The 27,334-nt window shown below is 47.7% G+C and overlaps 1 protein-coding gene across 5 annotated transcripts in view; it reads right to left on the bottom strand.

Moving 5' to 3' along the window:
- The window catches only part of SLF2 (SMC5-SMC6 complex localization factor 2), a 196,864-nt gene that overhangs the window by 113,443 nt on the left and 56,087 nt on the right, over positions 1-27,334 (bottom strand). For all 5 annotated transcript variants that reach the window (XM_033941811.1, XM_033941813.1, XM_033941809.1 and 2 more), the window contains 3 exons: positions 15,569-15,642; positions 14,233-14,343; positions 11,515-11,682 (listed from right to left, as the gene is read on the bottom strand). In XM_033941811.1, the coding sequence (XP_033797702.1) occupies positions 11,515-11,682; positions 14,233-14,343; positions 15,569-15,642 (353 nt within the window). The remainder of the gene's footprint in view (positions 1-11,514; positions 11,683-14,232; positions 14,344-15,568; positions 15,643-27,334) is intronic.

Raw genomic sequence — 27,334 nt, forward strand, 5'->3', positions numbered from 1 at the left:
CGAAAGGAGTAACAAATAACATACCCAAAATGCTGTTGGAAAATGCAGAGGAGAAATTCCCGAAGGAAGAATGTCCCCACAGCTCGCCAGCTAAGCCAGCCGAGCCACAGCCGCTGTTCTTCAATTCTCCCCGGCCCTAGAAAAATACTAGAACCCGCAGCAAAAACCAAAAACTGCCCGCGCAACAGCCCCAACAACAACAACAACAGATAGGGTGGGGACCTCTACTGGTCTGGAGAAGCTAAAAGAAAGTAAATTAGCAGGTAAGAACCTAATTTCTCCTTCTTTAGCACTCTCCAGACCAGTAGAGGTTAACTTTACGAGTGGGACGTACCAAAGCAGTCCCTCTTACGGGCGGGACCCCCGAAGGGCCGATACCAGAACACGCTCACCGAACACCGCGTCCCGACGCGCCTGAACATCTACCCGATAATGTCGAACAAAGTAATGCAAGGAGGACCAAACCGCAGCCTTACAAATATCCACTGGAGGCACGAGCGACGACTCAGCCCAAGAAGCCGCCTGACCCTGTGTGGAATGAGCCTTGAGAAACTCCGGAACAGGCTTCTGTTTCAGAAGATATGCGGAAGCAATCGCCTCCTTGATCCAGCGCACAATAATAGCCTTAGAAGCGCCAGCCCCCCGACGAGGACCCGCCAGAAGGACAAAGAGATGATCGGATTTCCGGAATTCCCGAGTCCGCTGCACATAAGAGCGGAGAACCCGACCGACATCCAACTTGCGCAGCTGCCGTTGCTCAGACGAGCCCTCCCGATTTCCCAAGACCGGGAGGACCACCGATTGATTGACATGAAAAGAAGACACTACTTTCGGCAGAAAGGAAGGAACAGGCCGCAAGACGACCCGCTCCCTAGAAAACTCCAAGAAGGGAGCCCTACAAGAAAACGCCTGCAGCTCAGAAACACGCCTAGCAGACGTAATGGCCACCAAAAAGACCGCCTTCAAAGTAAGGTCCTTCAAAGAACAGCCATCCAAAGGCTCAAAAGGCGGACGCACCAGAACCGAGAGAACCAGATTGAGACCCCAAGAGGGAACCGAGGGCCGAATGGGAGGCCGAAGCAACTTGGCCACCCGCAAAAACCGAATCACATCAGGAAGGGCCGACAAACGCTGACCTAAGAACATAAGAACATAAGCAATGCCTCTGCTGGGTCAGACCAGAGGTCCATCGTGCCCAGCAGTCCGCACACGCGGTGGCCCAACAGGTCCAGGACCTGTGCAGTAATCCTCTATTTATACCCCTCTATCCCCTTTTCCAGCAGGAAATTGTCCAATCCTTTCTTAAACCCCTGTACTGTACTCTGCCCTATTACTCCCTCTGGAAGCGCATTCCAGGTGTCCACCACTCGTTGGGTAAAGAAGAACTTCCTAGCATTCGTTTTAAATCTGTCCCCTTTCAACTTTTCCAAGTGTCCTCTTGTTCTTTTATTTTTCGAAAGTTTGAAGAATCTGTCCTTCTCTACTCTCTCTATGCCCTTCATGATCTTATAAGTCTCTATCATATCCCCTCTAAGTCTCCTCTTCTCCAGGGAAAAGAGACCCAGTTTCTCCAATCTCTCAGCGTATGAGAGGTTTTCCATCCCTTTTATCAAGCGTGTCGCTCTCCTCTGAACCCTCTCGAGTAACGCCATATCCTTCCTAAGGTACGGAGACCAATATTGGACGCAGTATTCCAGATGCGGGCGCACCATCGCCCGATACAATGGCAGGATAACTTCTTTTGTCCTTGTTGTAATACCCTTCTTGATTATGCCTAGCATTCTATTTGCTTTCTTAGCGGCTGTTGCGCACTGTGCCGTCGGCTTCATTGTCATGTCCACCATTACCCCCAAGTCCCTTTCTTGGTTGCTCTCATTCAATAATATCCCTCCCATCGTATAGTTGTACCTCGGGTTTCTGTTTCCAACATGCAATACTTTACATTTCTCAACGTTGAACTTCATCTGCCATCTCGCCGCCCATTCCCCCAATTTGTTCAAGTCCCTTTGCAATTCTTCACATTCCTCTTTAGTCCCAGCTCCACTAAATAGTTTTGTATCGTCCGCAAATTTTATTATCTCACACTTCGTGCCTGTTTCTAGATCATTTATGAATATATTAAATAACAGCGGCCCGAGCACTGAGCCCTGCGGAACACCACTCGTGACCCTCATCCAGTCCGAGTAGTGGCCTTTCACCCCTACCCTCTGTTTCCTACCCGCCAACCAGTTTCTGATCCATCTATGTACGTCTCCGTCCACTCCATGGTTCTTCAGTTTCCGGAGTAGACGTTCGTGAGGCACCTTGTCAAAGGCTTTTTGGAAATCAAGGTATATAATGTCTATGGGGTCTCCTCTGTCCATCCGTTTGTTAATACCTTCGAAGAAGTGCAATAAGTTCGTTAGGCACGATCTCCCCCTGCAGAAACCATGTTGGGTTGTTTTCAAAAGTTCGTTTCTTTCCAGATGTTCATCGATGTGTTCTTTAATCAGTGTTTCCGCCAGTTTCCCCGGAACCGAGGTCAAACTCACTGGTCTGTAGTTTCCCGGGTCACCTCTTGATCCCTTTTTAAAGATGGGCGTGACATTGGCTATCTTCCAATCCTCCGGGATCATGCCTGTTTTCAAGGATAGGTTGCAAATTTGCTGCAGTAGTTTCGCTATCTCCTCCTTTAATTCCTTCAGAACCCTGGGATGGATTCCTGTCCGGACCCGGGGATTTGTCAGTTTTAAGTTTTTCTATCTGCCTATGTACATCATCAAGGCTCACTTCCATGGATGTTAATTTTTCTGCTTGATTTCCATTGAAGATTTGTTCAGGTTCCGGTATGTAGGTTGTGTCTTCGTTTGTAAATACAGACGAGAAGAACATGTTGAGTCTTTCTGCGACTTCTTTCTCCTCCTTCACCGCTCCCTTCTTGTCTCCTTCGTCCAGCGGTCCCACCTCCTCCCTAGCTGGCTGTTTCCCTTTAACATATCTGAAGAACGGTTTGAAATTTCGTGCCTCCCTGGCTAGCCTCTCTTCATACTCTCTTTTGGCTTTTCGAACCACACGGTGACATTCTTTTTGATACTTCCTGTGCTCCTTATGGTTCCCTTCAGTTTTGTCCTTTTTCCATTTCCTGAATGAATTTTTCTTATTGCCTATCGCTTCCTTCACTATTTTAGTCATCCATACTGGGTCTTTTGTTCGACCCTTTTTGCACCCCTTTCTGAATCTGGGGATGTGCAGATTTTGTGCCTCGCTCACCGTGTCTTTGAAAAAAGACCAGGCATGTTCTACTGTTTGCCATTTTTTGGAAGTGTTCCTAAGTTTCTTCCTTACCATTTCCCTCATTGCTTCATAGTTTCCTTTCCTGAAGTTGAAAGATGTCGCTATGGTTCTCTTTCCGTTCGGTATGCCTACTTCAACCTTGAACTTGATCATATTATGATCACTGTTTCCCAACGGTCCCACTACTTTCACTTCCTTTGCAGGTCCCCTTAGTCCATTTAGGATTAAATCCAGAGTGGCATTTCCTCTCGTCGGTTCTCTAACAAGCTGCTCCATGAAGCAATCTTGTATAGCCTCCAGGAATTCTGTCTCCCTAGCGCATCTTGAGCTTCCAAGACTCCAGTCTATCCCAGGATAGTTGAAGTCTCCCATAACAACTGTGTAACCGCTTTTGCATTCTCGCTTCATCTCGGCATCCATTTCTTTATCGCTATCTCCGGTTTGCCCGGGTGGACGATAGTATAGGCCCATCTTTATTTCATGCCCTTTCCTACCCGGTATTTTAACCCATAGCGATTCCAGTTTGTTGATCATCTCCGCTGTGTCCATTCTTGTCGATTGTATGCTTTCTTTTACGTATAGGGCTATTCCTCCTCCTTTCTGACCTGACCTATCCCGGCGATAGAGCTTGTACCCCGGCAGTGCTGTATCCCATTTGTTTTCCTCATTCCACCACGTTTCAGAGATTCCAATGATGTCTATGTCCTCTGCATTGGCCATGGCTTCTAGTTCCCCTATTTTGTTACTTAAACTCCTTGCATTAGTATATAAGCAGTTTAGATCCTGGCATTTTGTTGTCTTCATTTCTTTTCCCTGTGCTTCAGTCTTTGGTGTCTTCTCTTTTGCTACAATCTTTCTAACCTCCTCTTCTGGGTTAGTTGACTCCTGTAATTTGTCTCTTGTTTCTTCCCTGTCTTTTTTCCCCTCAGTATCTTCACGGGATACCTTCTTCCGAATCATCGACGCTAGGTCGACTGTCGGCTTTCCCCTTTCTCTTAGTTTAAAGCCTGTTCTATTCCTCTCTTGACGTTATTTGCTAGAAGTCTTGTTCCCGCCGTGCTCAGGTGTAGTCCATCTCTCCTGTAGAGCTTGCTCTTGCCCCAGAACGTTGTCCAGTTTCTTACGAAAAGGAATCCTTCTTCCTCACACCATCTCCTCATCCACGCATTTATTGATTGTAGTTCTTCCTGCCTTTTCACATCTGCCCTCGGTACCGGTAGGATCTCTGAGAATACTATCTTCTGGGCCCTCATCTTCAGCTTCCTTCCCAGAATCTTGAACTGTTCTATCAGCGTGCCTCTTCTGTAGTCTCTCCTGCTGACATCATTCGTCCCAATGTGGATCATTACTGCGGTCTCTTCCGTCTCCGCTCCATCCAGGATCATCCCAATTTTGTCCACGATGTCCTTGGTTCTCGCTCCTGGGAGACAGGTCACCAGTCGATCCTCTCTCCCACCTGCTATGTGGCTGTCCACATGCCTCAGTATCGAGTCTCCCACCAGGATCGTTGACTTTCCCTTCTTCAATTTTCTTTTCGGTCTCAGGTCAATGTCCTCAGCGTGCTTCACTCTCTCTTCTTCTGGGCATCGACTAGCCAATTCTTCCCCCTCGTGCGGTATTCTTCTGTGGGTGTCTTCTATGTGGTCACCTGCTTCTTGCTCCCCCTTCCATGTTGGTGTCGGGGTGACTTCTTCTTTCATACGAAGTTCGTTCTCTTCCACCCTCTTCCTGTATGCTTCCTCAATGAATTTCTCTAGTTCCCTGACTTCCTCCTCAATGTGTCTCTCTCTCGTGAAGACTTCAGCTGTCTTGATTGGGTCCTCCATGGTGTAAAGTCCTTCTAGTTCCTGTATCTTGTCCTCCAGTCTCTTGACTTCCTTCTTCAAGCTTTTCAGCTCCTGACACCGACCGCATACATATGACTGTCTCCCCGAGGGGAGGTAGTCATACATATGACAGTCCGTGCAGAACACTGGAAAGCTCATCTTCTGGTTTCCCTCTGCTTCCATTGGTGTCCTCTCTCTCTCTCTACCTGTTGCTGGTGTCCTCTCTTTCTCTGCCTGCTGCTGGTGTCCTCTGTCTCTCTTTCTCTACTTGTTGCTGGTGTCTTCTCTTGCTCTCTCTGCCTACTGCTGGAGTCCCCTCTCTCTCTCTGCCTGCTTGATGCCTCCTCAGTAACCTTGTGTGAAAGACTTGGCCCTTCTTGAGGCCCTTCGCAAAGGCGCTCGCTAAGGCGAGCGCCTTTGCCGCTCGCCTTCGCCGCGCGCCGAACGGCTGTGCGCCGTTGGCTCGACTCCTGTTATGGAGGAGCCCGGTCGATCTTCGATGACGCGGTGGGGGTGGGCGGAGCTACTCTCGCCGCTGCCCCGACAGTATTTTCACCTGCTCCTGCTTCCTTGTCTCTCCCCTGCCTCTCCTTCTCTCTTTCTCGCTTCTCCTTCTCTCCCCCTTGCTTCTCCTTCGCTCACACTGTTCTCTGCCGCTGACTCGACTCCTGTTATGGAGGAGCCCGGTCGATCTTCGATGACGCGGTGGGGGTGGGCGGAGCTACTCTCGCCGCTGCCCCGACAGTATTTTCACCTGCTCCTGCTTCCTTGTCTCTCCCCTGCCTCTCCTTCTCTCTTTCTCGCTTCTCCTTCTCTCCCCCTTGCTTCTCCTTCGCTCACACTGTTCTCTGCCGCTGACTCGACTCCTGTTATGGAGGAGCCCGGTCGATCTTCGATGACGCGGTGGGGGTGGGCGGAGCTACCAACCCTCGAAAAGCCGACAGGGCCGCAAGATGTACCCGGAGAGAAGACCAAGCCAGGCCTCTATCCAGGCCATTCTGCAAGAATTCTAGAATGTGAGGCAGGGAAGCGCGAAAAGAGACCACTCCCCGCGCCCGGCACCATCCCTCAAAGAGACGCCAAACCCGCACATAAGCCCGAGAGGTAGAAAGCCTACGGGACCCCAAGAGTGTAGAAATTACCTTGCCTGAATAACCCTTCCTGCTCAGGCGACCCCTTTCAAGAGCCACGCCGTAAGACAGAAGGGAGACGGGTCGAACATGGGAATGGGACCCTGCGTCAGAAGGTCGTCCAAGAGAGGCAGAGGAAGAGGATCCGCCACCAGATGCCTCACCAAATCCGCATACCACGGACGCCGAGGCCAATCCGGAGCCACCAGAACCACCAGCTCCGGATGGCGAACAATGCGAAGAAGTACTCTGCCCACCAGCGGCCAAGGAGGGAACACATACAGGAGCCCCTCCATTGGCCACGGCTGGACCAGAGCATCCAGACCCTCGGCCAGACTGTCCCTGCGCCGACTGAAGAAGCGGGGCACTTTGGCGTTGCCACTCGTGGCCATCAGGTCCATCAGGGGCTGCCCCCAAGCTTGCACTATCAACCGAAACGCTCCGGCGCCGAGAAACCACTCTCCTGGATCCAGGAAGTGACGACTGAGGAAGTCTGCCTGAACATTTTCTACCCCGGCTATATGAGAAGCCGAGAGGTCCAGAAGATGGGACTCCGCCCAAACCATGAGCCGAGCCGCCTCCTGCGCCACAGGAGTGCTCTTGGTGCCCCCCTGACGATTGACATAAGCCACCGCCGTGGCATTGTCCGACCGGACTCTGACCGACTTGCCCAGCAAAAGGGAGTGGAAAGCTAACAGCGCCAGCCTGACCGCTCTGGTCTCCAACACGTTGATCGACCAGGAGGCCTCCTCCGCGGACCAGGTGCCCCGAGCTGAGTGGCCCATAAACTGAGCCCCCCAACCGAGGAGACTCGCATCCGTAAGGAGCACCGTCCACTGCGGGAGATCCAGACCCACCCCCTGAACCAGGTGAGGGGTCCGGAGCCACCAGCGCAGACTGCAGCGCGCCAAGCCTCGCAGGGGAACCGGAACATCCAAATCTTGCCTCCGGGGAGACCACCTCCGGAGCAGAGCATACTGAAGAGGACGCATGTGGGCCCGCGCCCACCTCACCACGTCCAGGGACGCCGCCATTGACCCCAGGACTTGGAGGAAATCTCGCGCCCGAGGACCCCGGGACGCCAACAGCAGGCGAATCTGAGATTGCAATTTGCTCACCCGGGCCTCTGGAAGGAAGACCTTCCCCAAGGAGGTGTCGAACATAACCCCAAGGCACTCCAGACGCTGAGCCGGGACCAACCGACTCTTGGAAAGGTTGACCACCCAGCCCAGCGACCGGAGAAACTCCACCACCCGAGCCGTAACCCGGGAGCTCTCCTGCAACGACTTTGCCCGAATCAACCAGTCGTCCAGGTAGGGGTGAACCAGGATGCCCACCGACCGCAAGGCTGCCGCGACGACCACCATTACCGTGGTGAACGTCCGAGGAGCCGTGGCCAGACCAAAGGGAAGGGCACAGAACTGAAAGTGCCGCCCCAAGATCGCAAAGCGAAGGAAGCGCTGATGAGAGGCCCGAATTGGAACCTGCAAGTAGGCCTCCGTCAGATCGAGAGACGTAAGAAACTCCCCCGGCTGAACCGCCAGAATGACCGACCGCAGCGTTTCCATGCGGAAAGACGGAATCTTGAGAGCTCTGTTGACCCCTTTCAAATCCAGGATGGGCCGAAAGGTCCCCTCCTTTATGGCCACCACAAAGTAAATGGAGTACCTGCCGGTGCCCCACTCCGTAGGGAGCACTGGCACCACTGCCTCAAGATCTAGCAAACGCTGAAGGGTCTGACGAAAAGCCTGCGTCTTCCATGGAGTCTGACATGGAGAAGCGAGGAAAAGGTCCGGCAGAGAGCAGGTGAACTCCAGAGCGTAACCGTCCCGCACCACCTCAAGGACCCACTGATCGGACGCGATCTCGGCCCATTTGGGGAAAAATTTGCGCAGCCGGGCCCCCACCGGAACCAAAGGGGGCGCCGGCAAGGAGTCATTGCGCAGGACGGAAAGCGGGGGAACCGGCGGAGGGATTCCCTGCCCCCCGACGGGCCCCCCGAAAGGGCTGCATGCGCTGGAAGAACCGACCCCGGGAAAAACCCTGAGCCGGGAAAGAAGCAGCCCCACGCCCCAGGCGATACTTGCGAAATTCCCGCAAACGCCCCCGGGCAGCCCCACACCGAGACGCAGGGCGGGCACGGTCCTCAGGCAGACGGGGCACCTTCGAGTCCGTCAGAGTCTGAATCAACTCATCTAATTCCTCTCCAAACAAAAAGACCCCCTAAAGGGAACTTTAGTAAACTTAGCTTTGGACGCAGAATCCGCCGCCCAAGCGCGCAGCCACAAAATACGCCGCGCGGCCACGCCATAGACTTAGCCGAAATCCGCACCAAGTCATAAAGAGCATCTGAGAGGAACGAGGCAGCCATCGCAATCTTCGCTACCTCCTGATCCACTAGAGACCAGTCATCAGACTCCCGATCCAGGACACGCTCAGCCCACCGAAACACGGCGCGAGCGACTAGCTCCCCACAAATAGCCGCCTGGACCCCAAAGGCAGAGACATCAAAATCATACTTAAGAAGTGTCTCTAACGCACGCTCCTCCGAGACCCTAAGAGCAGAACCGTCCAGAACAGGCACGGTATGCCGCTTAGGAAGTGCCGAGACCACCGCGTTCCCCATTGGCGAAATTAAGGTAGCCCTACCTCCCTCCGGGACGGGATACCCAAGAGCCAAGGCGCACACCAAATGAAACTGCGCCCATAGGCCACTGCGCCAACACAAAATCCCGCAAATCCTGACGCACAGGAAAAGAGCGGGAAACAGGACAGACCCCCTGAAGCAGAGGGGCCCCCATACGCGGGGTCTCCGGTGGCGCCACTGCAAAAATGCAGCACCAAGGAGACCTGCTACACAGGTCTAAAAGCTCATCCCTCTGAATAAAAAGTGCACCACGGACGCATCTGCTCTGGAAGACGGGAAACCCGCCGCCCCGCTGCCAACAGGCGTCCCCTCTAGAGGATCCTGGAAGCCCGCCAAAGCAGCCAGGTCCTCAACCAGGCCAACACGCTCCTCCGCCCACCAATTCGCAATCCAAGCCCCCCCGCGGGCGCTTGGATGAGGGAGGAGGAAGAGGGGACGCCAAACGAAAAGAGGGAGGCAAAGCCATAGGGGGCGCGGAGGGAAACCCCCCCCGAAACCCCCCAGGCGCACGTGGGACCCCCAAAAGTCCGCACAAAGAAAGAAAATAAATTGGGGGCAAAAAACCCCTGGGGGTCCCCAGGGACTCCCTGCCCCAGCAGGGGTCCATGCTGAAACCTGCCCCTGTGTTCGCCATACAGGGGGAAGGTCACCTGAGGTTGCAGACAAAATGGAGGGGCCAGACAAAGAAAATGGCGAAGTTCCCGCCAAAAATGCTCCCTCCATGGCCTGTAGCGGCTGAGAAGACTGAACAGTCTCAGCCGCTAAGACAGGCAAGTCGGCATCAGCTGTCAAAAAATCAGCTGAGAGGGAATCCTTCGGAGAATCCCTCCGTGGGCGGTTGTGGAAGACCGGGCTTCCCCACTGCTCCAAGCCGACTCGCGAGGCACCATCGGCGGGGAGCTCTGGGCGCCTGCAGCCGCTGCCGACGGAGCTCCACCACCTCACCGACCCAAACTGCCGAGTTCAGGCCGGCCGCGAGTGCCTCGCGGCTGGACTCAATTGTGTCCTACTCCCCCGGAGAAGGGCACAATTGCTCCATACGCGACCTAGCTATAAAAAAGTGCCGGTTACATGAAAAAATACAGTAAAATACAGTTTTCTTAAAGGGAAACAACCCTTCAGTCAGCACTACCTCAGGATTTTTTTTTTTTTTTTTTACAGAACAGACTCCACAGGCTCTCGAAGCAATATGCCTTGCTTGACTTAGGGGGCAAGGCTTACTGCTGAGGCTCCTCTAAAAAAATGTGGGGAGGTGGAGGAAGTGGGGGGAGGGACCCCGCTCGAGACCCGCCGGGTTTGACACCCCCGAGGTCGGACGGACCCCCAAACAGGGCCCGACCAAGCTCCGTCCGGCCAAAAACAGGGACAATAAACCCCTAAACAAATTCCAACAGCCCTACCAAGGGAGATGGGCACAGATCACTCACACCTGCTGGAGACTGAAAGAAGACTGAGGGAAATAGAGAGGAGGGGCTAGGATATACTGTCCCAAAGTTTTGTTTTCAGTCTCCACCTGCTGGTCATGATCAGATATATACCCACTCGTAAAGTTAACCTCTACTGGTCTGGAGAGTGCTAAAGAAACAATCTTTGTCTACATTTAAAGCCAAAGGTTGTATGCAGTGTAACAACAAAGAAAGACATAGAACACCACCACACTTCGGAAAATAAAAAGGAAGCTGTGTAAGTTTACTGTAATACTATCTTCTGTTCATGAAATTAAAAATATTTTTTTCTGTTTTATCTCAGTTTCTGCTTTCTTCCATCTTTTCTTAAATTTTCTTTCCAGGGTCTTTAGTCTGCCTGCCACTTCTCTACTTCTTGTATTCTTCATTTCATCTCCTACATCATCTCTGATTAACCTTTTCATTTCAGTTTTCCTCCATTTATTTTTCTGCATCTCTGCTTCTACTTAAAGCTTTCCTATCTCTCTCTCACCTATTCTTCAGTTTTTTGCTCTCCCCTCCCCCATCTTCTCCCTGTTTTCACTCTTACCCCCTCTATCCAGGATACATACCTCTCCCCTCTTTCCTCCAACACCTCAACTCTCTCCCATCTCCATCTTGTCTTCACCTTTTAATCTTTGCTTCTTCCAGCACTCAGCTGCCATCAGCCCTGCCTTAAGCTCCAGTCCTGTTAAACCGGCCCTCAAAAATCAGGAAATAACTTCTGAAGGAGGCAGGATTGATTTGCCTAATGCAAAGTAGGCAAGAGGGAAAGCCCTGCAGCTTCTGTCTTCATTATTGCCAGTCGGTTTAGCAGGACTGGGATCAGAGGCAGGGTTTGTCAATTAAGTATGTGCTGCTGACTCCTCATTCTTCCCCTTCTTCCAGTGGTTGCCTGTCTCATGTTGGGCTTGCCCCTGAATCGTGACGCCATCCTCCACAGCCAGTAATCAAGTATAGATTTGAACATAAACAGAAACCCCCATTTGAGCAATTTTTTGGCTCAAAAATCTCAGTTCCAATACTCACTGCAATCATCCCCATCCCCCACCCCTATTACTTCAGGATAGCAGTTGGAGAATGAATGGAAAGGAGAAGCAACCATAGTGGTTAAGAAAAAAACAGCAAGAAAATTATAATTCCACTACTAAAGAACTATGTATGGCATTCAGAAGTTAAATATAGATTCTTACTTAAGGAGAAGCTTTTCTTCAGCAGTCTGTGCATTAAATCCATAGTTTTTCAAGTTAAGTGTATGCTGACTGAAAAGTTTACCAGAGTCAGACAAATGAAATATCTCTTGCCCAGGGTGAAGATCAGGGATAGCATCAGATATAACAGAAAACTTCTTTAGAAATGCTCTGCAATAGACAAAGTTTATAACAATGATTAAAATCTGCACAATACAAAATATCAGAAGGATATGAGAATGTTGAGTTACCTCCAGTATTGTAAACTTAAATCAAAACGAATACTAAAATTTGCATTTCAACGTGACAGAAGCACTCTTTTAATATATAATTTGTGGATTGCACTGTACCTAAATAGGTTCAAGATGATTTACAAAGTTAATCCGTGGCACTTGAAGAAAGAAGCTGTTTTCTGCCACGTATTCAGATAAGTGTCATTTTCATGCTTCTTGGGGTTTGTTAACTGTGAATTTCAAACTGGACTGTGATTTACTCAGCTGTAGCTGTTTTGTTTTGAAGTTTTTTTTTTGCAGTGAAATACAATTAATCATCCAGTTTGGAAGCACATCTTTTTGAAAATAAGTCAATGAATGTTTGAGAAACTTAGTTTATTTGTGTGTGGAGTTTCAGACCAGTGATGATACAGACTGCTTAGGGTACTGTGTAGTCCCGGTGGTCTGTGTATGAGGCCCGTTTTTCTCCACGTTTTTGTGCTTATTATTTTGATGTGTGTTACGTTATGACTGGATGATTGCTTGACCCTGCTTTTGGTGGAAGATTAATATATGTCCACTATTAGAGGGAAAACATCTTTTTCCAGCATATAAGATAACTAATAGAATAAATCTATTTGGAAGTCCATCAGTCCAGATTTCATAATATTTGGGGGACAATAATCAATATGACTAAATGATTTCACAAATTTACCATATAATTTTTTTATAAAGATCCCAGTCTGGTTTTCCAAATGTATTCCAAAACAGGTCTGCTTGTGTAGCATCAGATGTAGTCAATAGCATTTGAGTTTCAGTTGACTGAGTGCATGATGATCTTTAAGTTAATGATTTTTTGAACTAAAGTAATAATAATAACTTTATTCTTCTATACCGCCACAATCTTGCGACTTCTAGGCGGTTTTGTGCTAACTTCTCAGATGATAGTGGCATTATGTGCAGTGATTGTGTATATGAAGTGGTATTTAATATATTTGATACCAAATCAAACAGTTTTTTAGTATTAGTTACTGAAGGCCCAATTTTAGCTGAATAAAAGGCTTTCCGTTATTAATTTTTTTTATAATGCTGCACTTTGTTGCCAAGTTTCGTGATCGGCTTGGTTCCCTGTTTAACCAGTTACACTCTAACGCTCTAGCTGTCTAACTAAACGTTTGATTTCATGTAACTCTGAATCAAATTAACCATTGGAATTATAGATGTGTTTAATATTTTGTAAAGGTGCTATTTTTCCCAGAATTGCATGGCAAGAACTCCCAATGAGAACTAAAAACTCACTTATCACGTTGCCTGTAAATCTGTTCTCAAAATTCTGTAGGTTTAATTGGACTTCTAGACTGAATCTCTTTTAATTGTAGATCTTCTTAAAAGTAAACATTCCCATAATAAACAAAAAGAAATGAGTATAATAGTCCAACCAAATTGTCAGATCCCAGTGACCATTCTTTAAAGATATTTTTTGGGAGCGATCTTTTGGTAAAGACCACTGCCTCAGACAAGCATGTAGAAATAGTTCCAGGGGCTTCTTTCTTTGGGCTGCCAGACTGTGTTAAAGCCCGAGACCCTAGATCAACAGCTTATCACTTGTCTTTGGGAGTGGGTGGAATGCACATGGCAACCAATCAAGTCCTCGGGACTGACACAGATGCCACACAGTCTGCACTCAAGTTCTAGTACATTTGCTACCAGGGGGAATGGTCCCCCAAAACACCAGAAGCGTTACTGTAGGCTGGCAAGGTAGGTGCCCTGGGAAGAAAAAAAAATTACCCTCCCTGTGAGAGAACTGACAGTGAGTGTGCACATCTTAACCCAGGCAGAGGTGCCCCAAGAAACCAGGGATCTCAGTAATACCAAGAAGCCTCTAAAAATGAGACCAAAAAGCCCAAAAATAGAGCAGAACAGATCAGAAAGATACCTTCAACTCACATGTAGAAGGAGAAACTGAAGAACAGAGCACAGTGCAGAGATAGGGGAGGTGGAGCTGAAAAATGTAGATGTACCTTTTACACAAATTCACGAGTAGAGGTGAATAACCTACTAGTTCAAGACTCGTATGCCTTCTGCACTAGAAGATTATAAATAATCCTTACTTAACCTTCTAGCTGGCCTACAATGTCCTGTATCCAGATCTCTCACCTCTTCTGCAATTGAGTACAGCAAAGCAGTTACAGAAGCACTTTAGCACTTGACTGTGCTCCATAGCTCTGGAATAGCAACCACTGCATTTCATTTTTTATCTGAAATTCCCAGTTGTAGGCTAGCAACCAGAAATGTCCTACCTCAGCTATATCACATACTCAGTTTATAGATGTTTTGCCTTTGTTTATGCTATAAATTATTTTCTACTTAACATATTAAATCATTTGATGACCTAATTTATGGATCTCAATCCTGAGAAGTTTTTCAGGTAGATTTAAAATTCCCAGTCTACTTGAAGCAATGTCCAAAAAAGGGGAAAACCCTACAAATTATACAAATAGCACATTACCTATATTCTTCTGTAAGGATGCTGCTTTCATCTGCATTCTCTTCACCAGGAGACAACACCCTTGTTCTCTGATCAATGTCCTCCTGCAGCTCCTTTGCAAGTTCATCTAATCTATTTAAAAAAAAAAAAAAACCAAACAAACAAACCCAAAACACATTAGAGCTACAGACAATTTCAGTACTAGTGAAGGAGAGCATCCCTGTTTAGCCTAAAATTAAAACCAAAATAGGTTCTTACTGCCCTCCACCCCCATTAGCAAGATTTTTCTCCATGGACAGCATCAATCCTTCCAGCAACACAGCAGGCGATGTGATCTCATGATGGTGCCAGTCCAGCACATTTCCCCTAACTTCAGACAAGTTAATAACTTCTGTACTTGTGCAACAAATCCTGTGTTACTTAGATAAGTTACCTGTAAATCTCATCTGAGGAGCAGTTGGATCCCCTTTTTGCCTATCAATCTTTTACTGTTTGTTTTTTTGGTTTGTTTGTTTTTTAACAGTTTTACACCTTCATCAATTTTAACACTGTCAATTGAATTCAGCTTCCACGATGACAGAAATAAAGCTGGGTTTCAAGGAGTGCCCATTGTGTTACATGAAAATTAAGCCATGAACATGCATGACAAATATGTCTGGTGTATAAGTCTACCATTATATATAAGATGGTTCCCACTATGCATGGATGTCTTCCAGGGTACAAAAGATTAGGGAGCTAGAGCTAAACGAATACTTGACCAAGATAGACTCCCCAAAGAAAGGGTCAAAAAAAGCAACCTGACAAGCCAAAAATACAATCATCTTAAGTCTTCTCATTCAATATTGGTTAAATATGTCAAAAAGACACAAGTCAAATGACTGCACCAAAACAGAAAGCAGCAAGGGACTTGCATGCAAACAGCACCAGCATCAAAAAAAGGAGTTTCTCCAGTGCAGAGGTGAGATTTGGGGGAACATCCAATGCTCTAATCAAGTTTCAGATAGTATCAAGGAATGTGGCACTGAAAACCCTGTGGAAAAATCCTTTGCATCAGCACTGTCATTACATGACACACTTTTAAGTAAATTGCTTTTTGGCAGTTTTGAATATTGTGCCAAATACAAACAAAACAAAAAAAACCAAACACCTATGTTTTACTTCAATTATACTTGGCTGTGAACATGAGCTAGCCACCCTGAAACACTTTAGTCCCAAGAAGAGTAAAGAAGGAACCCTTAAATATAACAGTATTACTAGTTGTTGTTTTTTTTTAAAGGCTGGAAAGATCACATCAGCACCTGAAAGTAAAATAAAATTTGTTCCGGTGTTATTCAACTTTAATATTAAAAATACTAACCTTTCAGATTCTCTCTTCTCCTTCAACAAGCGCTCTAGATTGTTCACATAAGTCACAGGGCTTGCAGCTGGAAACTATGAAACATAAGACCATTTGAGCATCCTGTCAAACAACAAATGTTTTAACTATAAAATTAAAGCGAGTTTGGAAAGAGGAAGGCAATTAAGATTTAATGAACTTTAATGCAAACAAGGTGGAACCAAACAAGCCACCTAATTGAATGCAACCATCACTATAGAGCTGTGTTATGCTCTCCCACAGCGAGCTATCGCATCAGTTATTGTACTTGTTTTGACAGCTAAATTAAAAATAAATAAATAAATAAAAATTCATCTTTATGTTCTTGGCTGCTCCAAGGCAAGCATTTAGAGAGACACATACTTATCCGAGACAGTAAGCAGGTTAAATTAATATCCAACAGGCTGCACATCAAGACTTGTTCTTTTATACTGGAAAGATTATCGAGGTAAGAACCTAATCTTCCCTTCTTCCAGTGCAAAAGGAACATGAGTCTTGACCAGTGGGATGTACCAAAGTTGTCCCCGAGTCTAGGACGGGGCAGATGAGTATTGCTAGTACAGATTTGTTTTGTCACATCTACTCTGTAAAACTATGTGAAAAAATGGAGGGTAGACCATGTAGCTGCCTTACAAATCTCCTCTGGCAGAACTGCCTGGGATTCTGCCCATGAAGTAATTACACTTCTGTCAGAATGTGTCAAGGATATTGTTTACAGCAGCCAATGTACGCAGACGAAATAGCCCTGTGGAGCCACTGATTCTATTAATTTGAACTACTGTTTATTGTTTTATTTTTTAATGGATTTTGTGAAATGACTATTGTATTTTGTGTAAATCATTTTTATTAAAAAAATGCATAGAAAGCAAACAAGCAGCATAATACATAGCACAATCCAGCTTACCACCTCCCCCGAACCTCCCACTCTCCCAAACTCCCACATAGAATGCAGAAAAGACCACTAAATCAAATATTCAACAAAAAACCTCCGAATTCTTGGAGTAAGAGTCCCAAAAAGCTTGCCAAGTTTTCAGTGAGTAACGATCTAATCAAGTTTCAAGTTTATTTGAAATTTGATGAATCGCTTATACATAAAATACTAAGCGAATTACATTAAAATCCAAATTTGTACATACCTTAAAATACAAAAGAATGATAACAAATCAAAAAAGGGGTTAGACCTACAGACCAACAGACTTGACTGGATGGAAAGGGATGAGGGGATAAGGTTACAATATTAATCATTTTAAGAAAAGGGAGACAAAAAAGGAGAAAAACATTAGGAGGGGTATTTTTTTTTTTTTAATTATTTTTTAATTATTCTATTTTTGATAAAGGACTGCTGCACTGTGATTATTCCATATAGGAGGTAAAAGCATCTTTAAACAGGAAGATTTTTAAATTAATTTTAAAACGGCTAATGTCTTTTTCGTCTCTTATATATTGGGGGAGAGAATTCCAGGTTTGGGGGGCTACTACTGAAAATATCATGTCGTCTGGTGCCGATCACTTTTAAAGAAGGGACTACCAAAAGACCTTGGGTTGATGAGCGAAGGGAGCGAGAAGAGTTGTATGGAATAAGTATCCTGTTTATAAATTGCGGTTCGTTTGTGGATAAAGTTTTAAATACTAAAAGTAGAATTTTAAAGGTGATGCGATGGTTAATGGGAAGCCAATGTGAGGCAACCAGAAAGGGGGTTACATGGTCATATTTTTTCCCATTGTGAATAAGTTTAACGGCAAGATTTTGAATTATCTGTAGACGTTTTTCTTTTTGAGTAATGTTTAGTAGTAATGAGTTACAATAGTCTAGCTTAGAGATAATAAGTGAATGTATAAGTATGTTAAGGGATTTTGGTTCCAAGAACTTGGAAATAGAACGGATTTGACGTAAGCGATAAAAGCAAGATTTAACTATGCTACTTATGTGCTCATGATAAGAGAAATTTTCATCAATGGTGAGGGTCCGCTCCACTTTAAAAAATGCCATCATCTGCAGATGCCATTGTTGTATAGTAGGCAGTCTGTCAGCCATCCACTGGAGCAGAATCATTTTCTTACCCATCGGAATTGCCTTTCTAAGAAAAGAGCAATAACCCATAGGGACAGGGGACTGCAAAGTGAAAGTGTCAAATAGTATAAGCATATCCAACTTAATACCACAAGTCCAAAGTGTGGAAATATGTTACCAAGGATGTCTAGAATGTTTGAATCCGGGGACAAGTCCAAGTGTTGCTTCTGGTTGATGACACTTCAAACAGGCCCCTGTAGCATTAAATCCCATATGGCATGCCTTTTTAGGGGAAATAAACCGGAGTGCAAATTTATAATGCTATTCCTAATGGATTACATGGTCTGACAGAGCGAAATCCAAGCACAAAAACTTTAAAAGGTGGCACAGGTAAAGTGGAGAGCCAAGTCCATATTCCATGCTGTGGCAAATTAAGAGTCTGACATTTGGATGCGATACAGTGCATGAGTGCTGTTTTTCTCTGGTTGTGAGGTCCCCTGATGCAGCTTTGACTGGCAAAACAGGGATTCCCTTTTGGGACATTAAACGGTGCAGCCGGGCAAGCTAAAGATATTAGAAGCAGTACGTACAATCCACAAAGCCACTGGAGGGACCCGCTGTGACCACTGCGGTCCCAAGAACAAAGGCAAAAAGACCAGGCTACCACAAAGAAACGAGACATTCACAAAGCACCCCACTTGGAGCCTGTTCCTGGACACAGGAATATAAAGTTCAAAATCTTTATTTCAAATTCCAAACTACATCAACACACACTGAAGCCTAGACCAAACACGGGCCAAGTTTCGTCACACTATGCCTTCCTCAGGGGTCTCATACCTTGAAATTTCTGTTTCCTACCTCATAATCCTTTGTTCCCAAGGTCTTCTCCCTGCAGAGGTTGGCCCTCCGGCAGCACGGATAAGCCTTTTTTAAAAACTGAACAGTGCTGGTGGTCACTATATGTCTATCTCTATTTAAGAAATGGATACCAACTGAATCGGTATTTCATAAATGAGTAGAATTTTGTGCTATCTACAGAGTTTGTGGTATTCTTAAGAAGATTTGAGAGTGGCAGTGGAGTCTTTTTAAGGGCCTATGAAGACTTAACTGAGGCCTTTTTTCCCCACACAGTCTTTTCTTTAGGAGAAGAGTATACAGGGTTTGGGTTGTTTTTTTTTTTTTTTTTTTTTGGGGGGGGGGGGGGAAGTCTGCATTCTTGTATACATACGATAGTGTGGCTATCAGTGCAGAGTCTAGCATAATATTTTTTTCTTTTTTGGTGGTTAGAATTATGCTTTTTTGTGATACAGTAAGATTACAGTAATTGAAATCACCCATTATACTCTAGCTTTCCTAATCTCTGAAAACATTTCTTCATCTTTCTGCCCATCCTGTCCTGGGGGACAGTAGTACAAAATAAATTATGCCCTATTGGAAACCATAGGAGGGACCTACCAAGACACTACAAGGTCTACCCACTGCACTCATACAAAGACCCATTCATTCACTTAACACACAAAAAACAAGAAAAAGGGGGGGGGGGGGAAGTGGAGAAAAAGCCTCAGTTCATCTTCATATGGCAAAAAAATTCCACTTATAACAACCATTAAGCAAGATCCAAAATGTATCAGTTCACTCAGCAGTGAGAAACACTATAGTATCCCTCGTAGGAACCACCTAAAAAACAACAACTCTAGCACGCCAAATTACAAAACTTAAAAAAAAATGTGAGTAAAGCAAGCAGCACATAGTCTCAAACAGTCAATGGCAAGCAGGAAAAAACAAGCAAACACTTAGCTGCAGATTGTGTCCAGGCTGTCTTCCATGCATCCAAAAAGTGCAAGCCTGCCTGGCCCTGCAGCCACTCTTTCCCAATGGGGAAACCTCTGTTTCGCTGAGCTGCGTCAGGGGAATGATTCCAGCCTACTCCACCAGCAACTGTAGAGGTTCTCCAAGTGCTCCAACTGCTCACATCCACACACATAGCCTGCCTGCGGGGCCAGGCAGGCTTGCACTTTCCGCGACCTCTTTCTCCTCCATCACCACTCCCTTCCTGTCTCTGTTCAACTTCAATTCTGGTTAAGGTGGAGTCCATCCTTTTGGAACAAGCTCCCCCTTTCCCAGGTTACCTAGTTCCCAACAAATCTAAACCTCTCATCCCTGCATCATCGTCTCAACCACGCATTGAGTCTTTGGAGCTCTACCTGCCTCTTGGGTCCTGCGCATGGAATTGAGAGCATTTCTGAAAATGCTATCCTGGAGGATCTGGATTTCAGCTTTCTACTTAATCTAAATTTGGCTTCCAGAACCTCCCTCCTACATGTTCCTATGTCATTGGTACCAAGACATCTGGCTTCTCCCCAGCACTATCTAAAATCCTATCTGTGACGCGTGAAGTCTGCCACCTTCGTACCAGGCAGACAAGTGACCAGGTGATCCTCACGCCCACCAGCCACCCAGCTATCTACATGCCTAATGATCGAATCACCAACTACAACAGCTGTACTAACTTTTACCTCCTGGGCAGAAGACTCTGGAGACACATCCTCAGATCAAGAGGATATTGCATTCCCTGGTGGGACAGTCCTAGCTACATGATTACTTCCTACTTCACCAAGGTGATGCTCTCCTTCTAGGAGATCTCTCCCCTTCAAGGGGTAATCAGGCTATAGGTGGGACTTCTCTACAACATCCCTGTAGGTCTCCTCTATGTACTTCTGTTTCCCTCAGCTCCTCCAAGTCTGCTACTCTAGCCTCAAGGGAATGTACTCATTCTGAGCACTTGGAGCTCTTTGCAGCGAGCACACAAAACTTTGCCAACTGGGAGAAAAAACAAACATGCGACACTCAATGCAAAAAGACTGGATAGCAACCCTCTTGCTGCCGGACTACTGTCTGCATCTCGTTTTTGAGCTGATTAACCAACCTTAATACGCAACTAGGAATATTAGACTAGACTAGTCTAGAGAGACTTAGGATTTTATTATATGCTTTAGTTCAGTGGTCTCAAACTCGCGGCCTGGGGGCCACATGTGGCCCACCAGGTACTATTTTGAGGCCCTCGGTGTGTTTATCATAATCACAAAAGTAAAATAAAACAGTTTCTTGGTCATATCTCTTTAGCTATAAATGACAATATTATTATTAAGACTTAGCCAAAAGGAAAGATTTAAACTATAAAGAGTTTTACCTCATGCAAAATTGTCATTTCTTTAATAAGACATTAACTATTTTTTCTGCGGCCCTCCAAGTACCAACAAATCCAAAATGTGGCCCTGCAAAGGGTTGAAGTTGGAGACCACTGCTTTAGTTAGTGTTTGTTTCTTAGATAGTCTTAGGGTTGTATTGTGTGCTTATTTATATTTCATTACCTGTAAAGAATCAAACAGTAAAGAGTTCGCCTGTTGTCCTGATTAGAATAATCTATAATAATACCTTAGTTAGGACATCTGCACTATGTGCCTCCGTGCCACTTTAAAACGCATGCTCAGTACAATAGAACTGCTGAGCAGGGAAGCATCTCAGCGCACGATATGCTATCGGGGGAATAGAGAGGGAGTTCTGAACCTCTGAGCAGGGAAGCGTCTGTCCACAATATGCTGTCAAGAGGAATGGAGAGGGAATTCTATGGAGGTGAAAATAGGGAAGGTAAAAGGGGAAATGGGAGCAAGACATAAGAAAAATAGCCATACTGGATTTCATTGGACCAATGGGTGCTGGACATCAGAAGAGAGGGACTTCAGAGGCAAAAGGGCTCAAATAGGAGAAGAGAACTAGGGGCTAAAAAGGGGGGCATGTGAGAGAAATGGGCTGAAGATAGGAGCTGGAAGAATAAGTGTAGATGCAGAAGCAAAGGTTGATGGGGAAAGGGGTAACAGAGAGGAAATTCTATGGAGGTGAAAGACAGAGAAAGGGGACATTTTTAAGTTCGTGAAAAAAGGTAGAAATAGGGAAGGTAAAAGGGGAAATGGAAGCCTGAATATGGGGGTAAGACATAATAAACTAAATATAATCAACCCAAGTGGTCAAAAAGCACAGTTACTTACCGTAACAGGTGTTATCCAGGGACAGCAGGCAGATATTCTTAACGTATGGGTGACGTCACCGACGGAGCCCCGGTACGGACCTTTTTAACTAGAAAGTTCTAGTTGGCCGCACCGCGCATGCGCGGGTGCCTTCCCGCCCGACGGAGGAGTGCGTGGTCTCCAGTTAAGATAAGCCAGCTAAGAAGCCAACCCGGGGAGGTGGGTGGGTCGTAAGAATATCTGCCTGCTGTCCCTGGATAACACCTGTTACGGTAAGTAACTGTGCTTTATCCCAGGACAAGCAGGCAGCATATTCTTAACGTATGGGTGACCTCCAAGCTAACAGAGAGGGAGGGGGGATGGTTGGCCATTAGGAAAATAAATTTTGTAACACAGATTGGCCGAAGTGTCCATCCCGTCTGGAGAAGGTATCCAGACAGTAGTGAGTAGTGAACGTGTGAACTGAAGACCAAGTGGCCGCCTTGCAGATTTCCTCAATAGGCGTGGAACGGAGGAAAGCCACAGAAGCAGCCATAGCTCTGACCCTGTGGGCCGTGACAGCTCCTTCCAGTGACAGGCCGGCCCGAGCATAACAGAACGCAATACAGGCAGCAAGCCAATTGGACAGCGTTCGTTTAGAGACAGGACGACCCAGACGGTTGGGATCGAAGGTCAGAAAAAGTTGAGGAGAGGATCGGTGAGCCCTGGTTCGGTCAAGGTAGTATGCAAGGGCACGTTTACAATCCAGTGTGTGTAACGCCTGTTCTCCAGGATGAGAATGGGGTTTCGGGAAGAAGACAGGCAATACAATAGATTGGTTGAGGTGAAAAGCCGAAACCACCTTGGGAAGGAATTTAGGATGGGTACGCAGAACCACCTTGTCATGGTGAAAAACAGTGAACGGTGGATCGGCGACCAGTGCATGCAGCTCACTGACCCTCCTGGCAGAGGTGATGGCAATGAGGAAAAGCACCTTCCATGTGAGAAGTTTGAGCGAAGTAGTAGCAAGAGGCTCAAAAGGAGGTTTCATGAGGGCCGACAAAACCACATTTAGGTCCCAGACGACAGGAGGAGGCTGTAGAGGTGGTTTGATGTTGAAGAGGCCTCTCATGAAGCGGGAAACCAGAGGGTGAGCCGTGAGAGGTTTTCCGAGGATAGGCTCATGAAACGCAGTGATGGCACTGAGGTGGACTCTGATTGAGGTAGACTTGAGACCAGCATCGGACAGAGAGAGCAGATAGTCCAGAATGGCCTCTACCGCCAATGAGGTGGGATTGTGATGATACAGGAGACACCAAGAGGAAAACCGGGTCCACTTCTGATGGTAACATTGGAGCGTGGAGGGTTTCCTGGAGGCATCCAGAATGCGACGAACAGGCTGAGACAGGGTATCTGGAGAGGTCAGCCCGAGAGAAACCAAGCAGTCAGGTGGAGGGAAGACAGATTGGGGTGCAGTAGAGACTGATGCTGCTGTGTAAGCAGAGTAGGAAACACAGGAAGAGGAATGGGCTCCCTGGAGCTGAGCTGGAGCAGGAGGGAGAACCAGTGCTGTCGGGGCCACCGGGGGGCGATGAGAATCATGGTGGCCCTGTCCTTGCGGAGCTTGAACAAGGTCCGCGACATCAGAGGGAGTGGAGGAAAGGCATAGAGGAACCGATCCGTCCAGTCGAGTAGGAATGCATCTGGGGTCAGACGATGCGGAGAGAAGAGTCTGGAACAGAACTGGGGCAGCTGATGGTTGTGAGGAGCTGCAAATAGGTCCACTTGCGGGGTGCCCCAGCGAGCAAAGATGGAGTGGAGAGTAGGAGGGTCCAGGGTCCACTCGTGAGGTTGCAGGATGCGGCTGAGCTGGTCGGCCAGGGAGTTCTGTTCGCCCTGGATATAGACAGCCCTGAGGGACAGATTGTGGGCTATGGCCCAGGTCCAGATTCGGAGGGCCTCCTGACAAAGGGGACGAGATCCGGTGCCGCCTTGCTTGTTGATGTAGTACATGGCGACTTGGTTGTCCGTGCACAGGAGAAGAACCTGAGGGTAGAGGAGATGCTGGAAAGCCTTGAGAGCATAAAACATGGCTCTGAGCTCCAGGAAGTTGATGTGATGTTGACGCTTCTGAGGGGTCCAAAATCCCTGGGTGCGGAGATCGCCCAAGTGGGCCCCCCATGCATAGGGGGAAGCATCCGTGGTTATGACCATGGAATGAGGAGGCGGATGGAAGAGAAGTTCCCTGGAGAGATTTGAGGAGTTCAACCACCATTGAAGAGATTGCTGAAGAGACGATGTCACAGAGATGGGATGAGAAAGAAGATTCGTGGTCTGTGACCATTGGTTGGCAAGGGTCCATTGAGGTATCCTGAGGTGGAGTCGTGCCAGAGGAGTCACATGGACTGTTGAGGCCATGTGGCCTAGAAGGACCATCATCTGGCGAGCAGGGATGGATGGATGAAGGAGCACCTGCCGGCAAAGGTGAAGTAGCGTCCGGTGCCGGTCGGCAGGAAGGAACGCCCTCATCTGATTGGTATCGAGAACTGCTCCTATGAACTGCAGGCGCTGCGTAGGAAGCAGATGTGACTTGGGATAATTGATCTCGAACCCCAAGAGATGGAGGAAAGAGATGGTTTGATGAGTGGCTTGCAGCACAAGCGGAGATGTAGGTGCTTTCACCAACCAATCGTCCAAGTATGGGAACACTTGTAGGTTGTGGGACCTGAGAAAAGCCGCTACCACAATCAGGCACTTGGTGAACACCCTGGGTGATGATGCGAGACCAAAGGGCAGCACCTTGTACTGATAGTGGTGATTTTGTATCTGGAATCGGAGGTAGCGACGCGAAGCCTGATGGATTGGGATGTGAGTGTAGGCCTCCTTGAGGTCCAGGGAACATAGCCAGTCGTGTTGAGATAGAAGAGGATAAAGCGTGGCCAGGGAGAGCATTCTGAACTTTTCTTTGACCAAACACTTGTTGAGGTTCCGGAGGTCTAAGATGGGACGAAGATCTCCCGTTTTCTTGGGTACCAGGAAGTAGCGGGAGTAAAATCCCTGACCCCTTTGGTCTGGAGGGACTTCTTCGATGGCATTGAGGAGGAGGAGGAGGGACTGGACCTCCCTGAGGAGGAGTGGAGTTTGGGAGGAGTGAGAAGCAGACTCTACGGGAGGATGATCTATGGGAAGAGTCTGGAACCTTAGTGAGTATCCGTGGCGGATAATGTTGAGAACCCACAGGTCTGATGTGATGGCCTCCCAGCGTTGGAGAAAGATGGTGAGGCGGCCTCCGATAGGTTGAGGAAGAGGCATCGAAGGGTGGAGACTGGCTATGCCCTGGAGAAAGGAGTCAAAAGGGCTGAGGAGGTTTAGTCTGAGGGAGAGGCTTGGTCGCCTGGTGAGACTGAGAGCGAGCCTGAGTGTGCTGTTGTTGGCGAGGACGGCGAGATTGCTGCTGAGGAGGATTCAGCGGCCTGGCAGAGAATCGACGTTGATAAGAGGACTGAGGCCTGTATGGTCGTGCTGGTGGAGTTTTCTTTTTGGGTTTAATGAGGGTGTCCCATCTGGTCTCATGAGCCGAAAGTTTTTGTGTTGTGGTATCAAGAGACTCCCCAAAAAGTTCGTCACCAAGACAGGGCGCGTTGGCGAGACGGTCCTGGTGGTTTACATCAAGGTCAGACACCCTCAGCCAGGCTAGGCGTCGCATGGCCACAGCCAGTGCAGAGGCTCGTGAAGTAAGCTCGAAGGAGTCGTAAATCGAGCGCACCATAAACTTTCTGAGCTGAAGGAGGTTGGAAATCTGCTGTTGGAAGAGTGGGACCTTACGCTCAGGTATATTTTTTTCTAGAGCAGAAAGTTGATGGACCAGGTGTTTCATATAAAATGAAAAATGAAAAGTGTAATTGTTGGCTCTGTTAGCCAGCATGGCATTCTGGTACAGGCGCTTTCCAAATTTGTCCATTGTCTTTCCCTCTCTGCCAGGAGGGGTGGAGGCATAAACGCTGGAGCCTTGAGATTTTTTGAGAGTGGACTCTACAAGGAGGCTCTCATGGGGCAATTGGGGTTTGTCAAATCCCGGAATAGGGATGACCCGGTATAAGCTGTCCAGTTTTTTAGGGGCACCTGGAACAGTCAATGGAGTCTCCAAATTTTTATAAAATGTTTCCCGGAGGATATCATGTACAGGAAGTTTAAGAAACTCCTTGGGAGGTTGGTCGAAGTCCAAAGCTTCTAAAAAGGCCTGGGACTTCTTAGAGTCGGACTCAAGGGGGATGGAGAGAGCCGCTGACATCTCCCGAAGGAACTTCGTGAAGGAGGATTGCTCGGGCTTAGAAGTGGTTTCAGCCATGGAGGGTTCCTCATCTGTAGAAGAGGCATCCTCCTCGGTACCGAGTGGGGATTGTTCCCATAGGTCTGGGTCCCTGATAGCCGGTTCAGTATGGCGGGTTTTAGAAAGGGACTTGCCAGATCGCATGGATACGGTGCCGGGGGATGAAGACCGGCGTCGATCTCTGTCCCTGGAGGAATGGTGCCGATCAAGATCCCGAGACGACCGGCGTCGATCTGGGGCCTGGGAAGGGTCCTCTGCCGAGCAAGTCTGAAGTGCAGGCTGAGCAGATAAGACCGGCATGGATGTGTTCAACGGTACCGAGGGGGTGGATACCGGTGGAGCGGTGCGAAGCTCGGGCTGGACCGGTACCGGAAGGAGCGGTGCCAGTAAGGTTGGAAGGAGCTGTTGGAGTTGCTTCTGTAGCTGCTCCTGAAGCTTGTCCTGGAGGATGGCCGAGATTCGGTCCTCCAATGGGGGCACCGGTACCGCTTTAGATTTCTTCGGTACCATAGGTGCTGCTCGACGCTCCGGCGATGAGGAGGCCGATGACGAGGCACTCACCGTGATCGGAGCGGAGCGTTTACGGGAGCGGCGGGACGTCGGAAGAACCGGGGTCACCGCTGTAGCTGGAGGTCGCTCAAGGGAAGTGGAAGGCTTCTTAGCCGGCTTACCTGGCGCTATCGACCCCGAAGGAGGATCAGGCGGTGTCGATGTGGTCGGTGCCGATTTAGGCGGTGCCGTCGACGTCGGGGCCTGATCCATGGTAGAACCGGTACCGAAAAGAATATTTTGCTGTATTTGCCGGTTCTTAAGAGTGCGTTTCTTAAGAGTAGCACAGCGGGTGCAGGTGTCAGCCCGATGCTCTGGACCCAAACACTGAAGGCACCAGTTGTGTGGGTCAGTTAAAGAGATCGGGCGTGCACACCGCTGGCACTTCTTGAAGCCCGGTTGAGGGGGCATGAAGGGAAACACGGCCTCCGCGAAATCAAACCCGGAGGCTTGGATGATTACAACAGGCCCCGCCGGGGCCGGCTGCAAAAATAAGGAAAAAGACACGAAAATAATTTTTTTTTTTTTTTTTTTAGAAGAATGAAGTCGAAAGACAAAAATAGAACCAAAATTGGATCAAAAATCGCGAGCGGGAAGGCAAATTGAGAGTTTTCAACGGCCGTTGAAAAGCACATGCGTCTTCTTCGCTCCGCGGAAACGAAGAAACTGGAGACCACGCACTCCTCCGTCGGGCGGGAAGGCACCCGCGCATGCGCGGTGCGGCCAACTAGAACTTTCTAGTTAAAAAGGTCCGTACCGGGGCTCCGTCGGTGACGTCACCCATACGTTAAGAATATGCTGCCTGCTTGTCCTGGGATAATATCGCTTACTCATATACAAAGTAATTACCACTT

This window comes from Geotrypetes seraphini, chromosome 4, assembly GCF_902459505.1.
Source record: "Geotrypetes seraphini chromosome 4, aGeoSer1.1, whole genome shotgun sequence".
NCBI classification, from domain to species: Eukaryota; Metazoa; Chordata; class Amphibia; order Gymnophiona; family Dermophiidae; genus Geotrypetes; species Geotrypetes seraphini.